The 9,740-nt window shown below is 55.9% G+C and overlaps 2 protein-coding genes and 1 pseudogene across 2 annotated transcripts; 2 read left to right on the top strand and 1 right to left on the bottom strand.

The window, feature by feature from the left end:
• Nucleotides 1-1,367: 1,367 nt before the first annotated feature.
• Nucleotides 1,368-3,638, bottom strand: LOC125509779 (annotated as a pseudogene).
• A 163-nt stretch (nucleotides 3,639-3,801) lies between these two features.
• LOC125509778 lies at nucleotides 3,802-5,346 on the top strand. Its single transcript, XM_048674812.1, has one exon. The coding sequence runs from the start codon at nucleotides 4,031-4,033 to the stop codon at nucleotides 5,105-5,107; it is 1,077 nt and encodes a 358-aa protein (XP_048530769.1). The 5' UTR covers nucleotides 3,802-4,030; the 3' UTR covers nucleotides 5,108-5,346.
• A 1,090-nt stretch (nucleotides 5,347-6,436) lies between these two features.
• Nucleotides 6,437-9,529, top strand: LOC125509776 (nuclease SbcCD subunit C-like). Its single transcript, XM_048674810.1, has 3 exons — nucleotides 6,437-7,019; nucleotides 7,196-7,550; nucleotides 8,355-9,529. Exons 1-3 carry the CDS (start codon nucleotides 6,643-6,645, stop codon nucleotides 9,357-9,359), a joined length of 1,737 nt encoding a protein of 578 aa, XP_048530767.1. The 5' UTR covers nucleotides 6,437-6,642; the 3' UTR covers nucleotides 9,360-9,529.
• Nucleotides 9,530-9,740: the final 211 nt, after the last annotated feature.

The raw sequence follows: 9,740 nt of genomic DNA, 5'->3' as shown, positions 1-9,740 counted from the left end.
GTGTCAAGAGGGTTGTTGGAAGGAGAAAACACATATTTCAAACTAGCTCGAAACATAAATGGAATTGATCATTCTCAGCTCAGCCTCTTCTCAACGGATTGTCCTTGGTCAATATATTACTCCTGAGCATCAACCGTATGAGGATCTATTTTATGAGGTATTTCAATCTTCTTAATTGATTTGTATCCAACTAGTCTAGAAGCTTTCAAATGCAAGTATAAATTATTCACCACAAACTTCTTCTTGCTATTGAAAGGCCGTGTGACTCTAGCTTTGGAATCCTTGAACTGAATCCACTAGCCGCTTCAATTATCATTGGGCATCAATTCACCATGTATGTTTCTTCTAAAATGGATAGCCTCAAAACCCTCAATTTTGACATATTGGATAAACACCATTTTTGTAAATTTCAGGGTGTAAAATCTAGGGAATAAATCTTCTATCACACATCTTCCCAAAACATTATTTTGGACCCATCTCCTAAAATCATTTTCGTAAACTGTTGAAATGTATGGTTAACATTCACCAAGCTTTGCAAAAAGTTTGAGCATCCAAACCATCTGTCTGGTGGGATGAGGATTTCCTACTCGGATATTTCTTGGATAGAAATTCTCGCCACAACCCATCAATATTCTCTAACTTCCAGAGCCACTTGGTTAGCAAGCATTAATTCATCAATTTTAGGTCCACACACCCAATCCACCACAACTTTTTGGCATACATATGGTGGGCCAGTTAACCAAATATTCTTTTTATTGTTACTTTCCTACCCAACCATCCTTGCTTTGCAGGTATAAAAATTCTTAAGTATTCCATTGGGAGCTTCCAGGAAACAAAGCATGAACACATGAATGCTAATAAGATAGGGGTTCACAAAAGGGACCCTATCCGCAATAGACAGCAAATTTTCTTTCCATCCAGCCATCCTCTTTCCAACTTTTCACACAACAAGATTCTCTTGAGAATTGCTCAATCTCTTAGCATCCAATGTCAAACCAAGATATTTCATAAGCAACAATCTAGCATTTAAAGTGAGTATCTACTAACAACTTCTCCCAAACAATAAACTCACTTATAAAAGTTTATCTTTTGACCATAGACTTGCTAAAAACACAGAGGACGATCTTTAAGTTTCTAGCATTCTCCAGGTTATCTTCCAGGAGGAAGGTGGTATCATCATCATATTGAAGTAATGCTAAACTATCACCCACCAAGTTGGGAACCATAGCACTAATCAAACTCCTCCTTCGTGTTTTGTTAACCAACATGGCAAGCCCATCAACAATGATATTAAACAATAAAGGGGATAATGTATCACCCATTGTAACACCCTTAAAAGTGAGGAAGTATGGATCAATCTAGTCATTCCCCTTTATGGCCAGCCACTTACATTGTTCCGACATCTCTTAATATGAATAATACAAGATTCTTTAGTGAGCATAAAAGATTTGACTTCATGAATCATACCCGAATACACTGACCTATCCTAATCATTGTTGGTAACCATGTTAACTAATTTCAGACAATCTGCTTCAATCAAAATCAAAGTGGTGCACCATTGTAGGGCCAATGATAAACTTTCAAGACACGTCGCAATTCATGATTCAACTGCGGTTGAGCAAATGCGTAAGTACCAGCAGGAGCTAAAGATACCCTCCACCCCAACATGGCGACCCTCAAAACCATACCCGCTTCATCAAGTCCATCAGCAAGAACAAATGAGACGTCTACGTTTAGCTTTAACCAACCATTCAAAAGGTGGCTTTCGTCGGACTTTTGCATTGACAATAGCTCTCTTATGGACATTCTTTATGGCGGACAAACATGACACATATGATAAAACAACCTTCTTTTTTAACACACCTTCTTCTGGATGTCGATCAATCATCATGAGCAAGCTGAGGTCACTGCAAAAAAACTATTGAGATACATCAATGGTTGGAGGTACCTTATCATGAACCATCTCGTTCGATACGTACCAACATGCATATGGCATTTTCTAAAGTGGAGCTAAATTTTAGGGAGCGGAGTAGTCACATAGGGCGTGTTTGGTTGCTTTCGCTGCCGGGCCTGGCTCAGAGGGGAAAAACGAGTCAGCCTGAGCAGGGCCTGGGTAAGCAAAAATAGGGTAAAAAATGTAGATGACCAGTTGATTGGTTGCCTGCATTGGGCGTCTTGTCATTGAGATGCAATTTTCACCCGGCGTTTGGTTGCATACATGCATATATTACCAGCGTTAACAACAAAACTTAACAGCCACCATGTTGGGCTTGACATTTCGTCAAACACTTTGAGCGTGCCGGAGCTTCCACTGCCCATCGTGCCTACCACCAGCTCATGGCGACCGTGGACGCACCCGACTCGCTGCCGTGGTCGTGGCCGCGCCCGGCTCGCCGCGGTCGTGGACGAGCTTGAGCTGGCCGTTGTTGAGGATCTTGCCGCGCCCGTCGCCTCTCGGAGAGCCTCTGCGCTGGCCGCCTCGTCTTCGCTGCCTCCCCCCGCGCTCTCGTCGTCGTCGCCAGCAACAGCGGAAATCGCGTCGCGGTCCAACTCGGGCGTGGCGCCGGCTCCGGCCGTGGCAGCTAAACACACCTTGGCAGCGCCTAAGGAGACGGCAGCACCTCCGGAGCCGTCACGTCGCCCCGCCGGCTCGCCTGCTCCACCACCAACGCCGTCGTCTTCGTTGTCGCCGTGGCCTCGTGCACCGGCTTTAGTGACGTCTGCTGGCTGTCCACCCACGTTGTTGTGCCGTTCTCCTCGAACTTGATTGATATGAAGGAATCTGCAGACCGATCAATCCGCCCGTGAGCCAAAGCGCAACCAATTATTGCATCTGTACGCCGTACGAGTGGCAACTTACTGTCGAGGCTGGCAACGGAGGCGGCGGCGTCGCCCTCGGCGTCCTTGTCCTCACAACCGCCGCCGCCATCATGGTCGTGGACGACCTCGTCGGGGTGGTGGTGGCGGCGGGAGGAATCAAGGCGCTGGAGGAAGGACCCGAGCACGGACACCTTGGGAAGCGAGCTGGAGATGTTGCCGTCCGGCGGCCGAGCGCCCGGCAATAGGGCCACGTCGACAAGTAGCTCGCGTCGTTGACTGGCGGGCGCGCGCGGCCGCCGCCGTTGTTGGACTTGGCGGCAAGGAGCGGCGCTCCCAGAGGCAGTGCGCGCACACGCCGACCAGCAGCTCCCTCAAGGGATTAAGGATTAGGGGGGAGAGAGAGAGGGGAGATGGATTAACTCGAGACACGCGTCTCCATAGAGCCACCCACGTGCGCCTCGAAGCATCGCTCGGGCCTGGCTCTCGGGAAACTGCCGATTCGGTCGTTTCCAACGAGGGGTGCGGGCTCAACAGTGTATGCGAGGAACGAAACAACCGAGGTTCAAAAAGATACTGCACTGCACAGGCCTGGTTGGGCTCGATGTGGGCAACCAAACTCGTCCATAGTAGCCCATAGTACACCCACATCTTGCAAATCCGGCCCCGCAAATACCCGCGGGCGTGCCCAGGTCAGTGGAGCTAGTGAATGTCAGACCAATTGCATCGCAGAAGGTTGGATCCAAGGAGATCGAGGACGATCAGTTACACATTCATACCATGCTGAGCAGTACTGATCTGGTACATTCATAGCAAAAAAAAAAGGTACTGGCTCCACCGATTTACCTGACTGAGAAAGGAAAAGAAAAATCGACGTAATCAGCGGTAAAAACGTGTGGGTGAGTAAAACGGAGAGAAAATAACGGCCCGTCCCAGCTCCAACCCAATCCTGTTCCCCCTCCACCCATTTCGTTTCAATTCCATTCATCCTCCTCCGGTCCTCTCCCCAATTAAGACCAGCCGCGACCGCCGCCGCCGACGACTCCCCCTCCGGCACCCGAAATGGCGTGATCCCCGCCCTCGATTCCCCTCCCCCCCCCCCCTTCAAATACCTCCCCGTCCACCGCGACCCCTCACCCCCCATCCCTGAATCGCGGAGATCCCCGCATCCCGGCGCCCCCGAACCCTAACCCTAGCCACCCCCTCCCCCACCATGAAGGCCTCCATCAAGTTCCGCGACGACGACCGGCCGCTGCTGCGCGCCAAGGTGCCCATCGGCGTGCTTGGGCTGCCGTTCCTCTCCGGCGTCTCGGCCGGCGGCGACTCCGAGGACCTCCGCTTCGACCTCTCCACCGCCTTCCCCTCCGGCCCGGGGCTCCGCCTGTCCTACCGCCCCAACGACCCGCTCCAGCCCTTCGCGCTCTCCATCCGCACGGGCCTCGGCGTGCTCGGCTCCCCCATCCGCGCCCCCTTGGCGCTCTCCGCCGAGTTCAACCTCCTCTCCTCCAACCCGCCCGCCTTCTCGCTCCTCTTCAAGCCCCGGCTCGGCGACTTCTCCCTCGCCAACTCCGTCCGCTCGCCGCCCGTCCCCGACCCCCCCGCGCTGCCGCTGTCCCACAAGCTGTCCGACCTCACCAACGGCGACGACCACGACCATGAGGGCCACAAGGAGTTCTCCCTCAACGGGAACGGGTTCGCGGCGAACACCACGGCCGCCGGGAACACCGGCGGAGGGGTGGGCATGCTGCTGTCCGGGATGCGCCTCACCACCAGGAGCATGCTGCCTCTGTGGAACAGGGCGAGTCTGAGGTTCCAGTGGGGGCTGCGTGTGCCACCAGAGCTGAAGGCCGCACTCGCAGACGATGGATATGGGCGGAAGGCGGGGAGCCTGGCTGTCAGCAAGCTGCCGCTGCTCGTCATGAACAAGATCACAATTGAACAGACACCACGCCAGCATCCGAAGTCTGAAGAGGACAAGAAGGGGAAGAGCGCGCCTGTAGCCCAGGGAGAGGAATTCTCATTGCTGAAGAGGCAGCTGGAGGCCCTGAACGATGAGAGCATCATGCTGCGGCACACTGTGGAGGGCCTGCGTGCTGAGATTGGGGTCAACCGAGCTATCTCAGTTCCCAGCAAAGGCGACGCTCGAAGGATGCCGGCATTGTCGCCGCCTCTGCAGACTACTTTCCCTGTGAAGCCTGATCTCCATGGAAATGGGAAGGAGCTGGCGGCCGGTGGACCGAATGATGCGAGCGAGGAGCTGAAGAAGGCACTCGAGGCCCGGAGGAAGTGAGCCATTACTGCATTAGTGCTTGCTGACATTGCAAGCTCTGCAATTTTACATATATATTTTGATCTTAATAATGTAGGTCGGTAGGCAGTTTGCATCCTTGAGTGGAACCAAACGACATTCTCATAAGGTGATTCAGTAATTTTCCATGTTTTCCATGTCGCTCGTGTTAGGATATGCCATCATGTATAAACCTTTGTTTTCTGTCTTTGCAACTTCCTGTTAGTAGAGGTTTCAAATTCTATTGTGATGTTCAGAATCCTTTTGTTGACCAGATGCCATTCTGGAGGCATTTTGGTAAACTTGGTTGCTGTGATAGCTTTGTGCAAGTGGAGGCATTTTGGTAATCTTGATCCGGCATCTATGTGCAAGTGTGCCTAGTTGCAGTTAAAATCTGGGGCCAACTTTTGCTTTGCCTCAGAAAGTGGCAGGAATCAAGGAGCCTGAAAGCGAGAACAGGGAAAATGAATGATCTGACTCCACAGTAAACACTTTCAAAATACTTAGGGAATGGTCCTCAGTGGTACTACTAGAAGATAAGTAGAAGAGTTATGTAACAGTCTTCAACAGTAAGATGCTTCTTTGTGTGCTGCTATGCTTTGATGAGTGTAGTATTTAAGGAGTCGATGCTCCTGTCGCCTTCATCCGCTTGCTGGTAAAATCTGAAACTTACCTTTGCATCCGGCATCCAAAGAGTTCCTCCAGTAACGAAGGTTCCTCCTGAAATACAAAATTGATGCAAATACTGGTCTGACATGGGCGGCTCGTTTAAAACCTCTTATTTTAGAAACAAGTTGGTTTAAAACTTGGTGTGCTAGAATCCTGAACTCACTACTTGAAAAAAAAAATACTTCCATCACTCTTTCATCCAGAACAAAGATTGACGGTAGATATGCACTCGTAGACTCATTTGCAGTGAAACAGGAGGTTGCAACCCAGTCAGGCCCCACCTGTCAGCCAGCGAACCAAATGGACACCGCTGGCCAGATTCAAATAATTTCCATGCCCTGGAAGTTTGCAGTGTGTACTCTGAGCATCAGGCGTTCCGACGGTCAGATACTACCACTGCTTTGGATCAGTTTAGCTCAGTGACGCGCTGCAACAGTTCAACTGTGCTTTGTAACCTTGCGCGCTTTGGCACGTCAGGCTAGCGGTAGTGGCGTGGCCGATCAGTGATCAGGGGGGGCAGTATGGGCATTACGCAGGAATTGGCCCGCGGTGGGCCCCGGTTTGAAAATGGCCCTCCCTCTACGGCTCCACCCACCTCTTTTCTATTTGCCCAAATGGCGAAAACGCCCCTGAGAAACCAGGAAATCGCCTGCGCGCGCGGCTATGAACTCTGGGCCGTATCCGTCCTTCCGATAAAAATCAAATCGGAGGCGAGGGAGGGACGAGGAGGAAAAGGAAAAGGCTGACGACGGGAAAAAAATTTGACGGAGGAGGGCGTGGGGGAGGGAACCTACCAGCCTGAGACGGCACCACCACCGCCGGCGGCTTCCTCGCGAGAGAGCACGGCACGGTGCAGAGGGCTGGGGCGCATGGCGGGCGGATCAGACGGCCCCGACGTGTCGGCCGGCGGCGAGATCTGGGGCACGCTGGAGGAGCTGCTGCTGGCGTTCGCCGTGTGCCGGCACGGCACGGCCAGCTGGGACTCGGTGGCCACGGAGGTGCAGGCGCGGTGCCCGCTCGCCGCCCGCCCCCGCCTCACGCCCGGCAGCTGCCGCCTCCGCTTCCACCAGCTCCACCGACGCTTCTCCGCCGGCGGCGGGGCGGAGGAGGAGGAGCAGGAGGAGGGGGAGGTCGGCCCTGAGGCCGAGGCCGAGGCCTCCGCCGCCGACGGGTGGCTGGACGAGCTCCGGCGCCTCCGCGTCGCCGAGCTCCGGCGCGAGGTCGAGCGATGCGATCTCTCCATCGGGTAAAACGATTATACTCCAGTAGTTTACCCGAACCGATAAAACCACCGTTTGAACTGAAGGGAAACCATTCACCGCGCGCCTCGTGGCCCGTCCGATGGCGGATCCTGCGGCCGCCATTTTTCCAGAGCACGATGTTTATTTATTTACTTGTTGGTTTTGTTTTTACTTGTGACAGGACGTTGCAGAGCAAGGTGGAGCTGATGAAGGAGGAGCGGGAGCGGAGCCTGTCGAGCGGCGAGGCGAAGCCGGAGGGGGTGACCCGCGACGAGAACGTGTCGAGCGAGGAGCCCGGGCGGTCGTGCCGGGAGTCCAACTCCACAGATCTGAAGCGCCCCGGCGCCGCCGCCAAGGCGGCGGAGGAGGCGGCCAAGGAGGAGCTGTCCGGGGAGTCCAAGGAGAGCGCGGTGAGCCTGCAGTGCCGGCGGCGGAAGGCGAGCGCCGACGAGGAGGCCGACGAGCCGCTGGCCGCCCTGCTCGACAGGGTCGCCGCCAGGTTCGGCCCCGTGTTCGACCAGCTACAGGAGAGCCAGGTAAAAACCTCCATCAGAGTTACCGCCCCCGCGCTGCCCGTCTTGTCCCTCCTCCTCACCGTCGGCCGGAGTAGGTCAAAACTCGTGTTTACCAGGGGTGAAAACGAGGGGAGAACGTAGACGTACACGGTGAAAACCAAAGAGCACGGAGCATGTCAGATGCTGGGTCCCACCCTCGCGCGCTTAATCTAGGTGTTCGTCCGTCTCATGATACGGATATGGTTAGGCTGGCGCGCACGCACGCACGCGGCATGATGGCCTGCGATTAGGAGCACTGACCGGCCGGCCCGATCTACGTGACCGGAGCACAGCCAGCGCGTCATCGCGGTGCACGCACGCACGCACGCCGCACGCCTCGAGTGCCGCGTTAGGACACCCAGCCGGCCGGCATGGACCATCGCCGGCCGAACGGGTTGGGTGATGATGCGGGAGAAATTCTTTGCCGTTCAAAGCCACCGAGTGTCATCTCTAGCCGAGCGATAACGTCTGTTCGTTCGAGCTCGTGTCTCTCGCGGAAGAGAAGGGAGAAAAGTTGCTGCTTTCTGCGGGCTGCAACTGGATGATGATCCATCCGGCGATTCGATTCCTTGTCGCACGGGCCAGTCGGGTGCCGCGTTGCGGTCACCACCACATGGGCGGCCGTCCGTGGCCCGTGGGTGCATGCCGCCTCAACAGCAGCCGATCGAGGACTCGAGATGCTGCGGAGATATTTTTTTTTCTTCTACGCTTTCATTTGTGTTTTTTTAATAATTTTTGTTGTTTATTCACGTGCTGTGGGTCCGCTTTGGTTTTGCTGAGCTGCAGGAGAGCGAGTCGTACCGGGGCACGATCAGGCGGCACGTGGACCTGGAGGCCATGCGCCGGAAGCTGGACGGCGCGGCGGGCTACGCCAGCAGCGCCGAGCTCTACCGCGACCTGCTGCTGCTCTGCGCCAACGCCGCCGTCTACCTCCCGCGCCACGCGCCCGACCACGCCGCCGCCGCGCTCAACGCCCTCCGCCTCGTCTCCGCGCAGGTCTCCGCCTCGCTCCGCGAGGCCCCGGCCAAGCGGGAGCCGCCGAGCGGCGCTAATCCCCCACCTGCGCCGGCGGCGGGGCCGGACTCGCGGAGGGCCGAGGCCGACATCGTCGGGCCGCTGATCCAGAAGGCTGCCAAGCCGCTCATCTTCTGCCGCAAGAGGAGCTCCATCGCCAAGGCTGCCGCGGCGGCGGCCGTCGCGAGGAAGGAGGAGGCCGCGGAGAAGCGGGACGTTGAGGAGGAGGCGGAGAGCGACGGCGAGAAGAAGGCCGCCCTGGCCGCGGCGGCCAAGGGCAAGGCGTGGGGCACTGGGACGAAGAAGACCCGGGGACCCGGCAAGAACTCCGCTCTGAGCCGCAAGAAGGCGGCGGCAGCTGCGGAGGAAGCGGCTGCGGCTGCGGCGGCGGCTGACAAGAAGGACAACGGGGACTCGGACGGGGCGGCCGCCGGTGGGCTGCCCAAGAAGCGGATCGCCGTGGACTTCCTGAAGCGGCTGAACCAGGGCAAGTCGTCGCCCCCGAAGAAGAGAGGGTCGCCGCTGACGAAGCGGAAGCGGTCGGCGCCGGCGCCGGAGGAGGAGGAGGAGGAGCCCAAGGCCAGGAGGGGGGCAGGCAGGAAGAATACCGGCCGCGGTGGCTCCAAGGCAGGAGCCAAGGCTAGCGCGACGAAGAAAAGCGTCGGGCGGCCACAGAAACGGGGCGCTGCTCCGGCGACGCCGCCGCCGGCAAAGAGGGCCAAGGTGAACAGGTCGGAGAGGTCCTCGTCGTCGTCGAGGCGAGGAGGAAGGAAGTAGTCGCAAGCTAGATGTAGCCGGTAGAGCTTACGTAGTAGTATTAGGAAGTGTGTGATAGCTTCAGCTGTGTGTAAATCATGTAGTGTGCTTGCACTGTTAGGACACTCACCACTGAACTGACGACATGTTGTAATCGGACTGACAGATCGAACGACGTCCCTCTCTCTCTCTTTCTCGCTCTCTCTCGCGTGCGTAGCGCAGAAGATGCGGGCAAAGTGACGGTGAGCGGCGAGCTGCATCCGGTAGCGGCGCCGGATTTGGAGCAAAGGATAGAGTGGAGGGTTCACGCGACGACCTCTGAAATAAGCAAATGCAACTTTTATTTTTCTAGTCTACTACTTCCTCCGTTCCAAATTACTCGTCGCAGAAATGGATGCATCT

The sequence above is a fragment of the Triticum urartu genome, chromosome 5 (assembly GCF_003073215.2).
Source record: "Triticum urartu cultivar G1812 chromosome 5, Tu2.1, whole genome shotgun sequence".
Taxonomy (NCBI): domain Eukaryota; kingdom Viridiplantae; phylum Streptophyta; class Magnoliopsida; order Poales; family Poaceae; genus Triticum; species Triticum urartu.
Note: the sequence above shows the minus strand (reverse complement) of the source record. Positions and strands in the feature narration are given on the sequence as shown.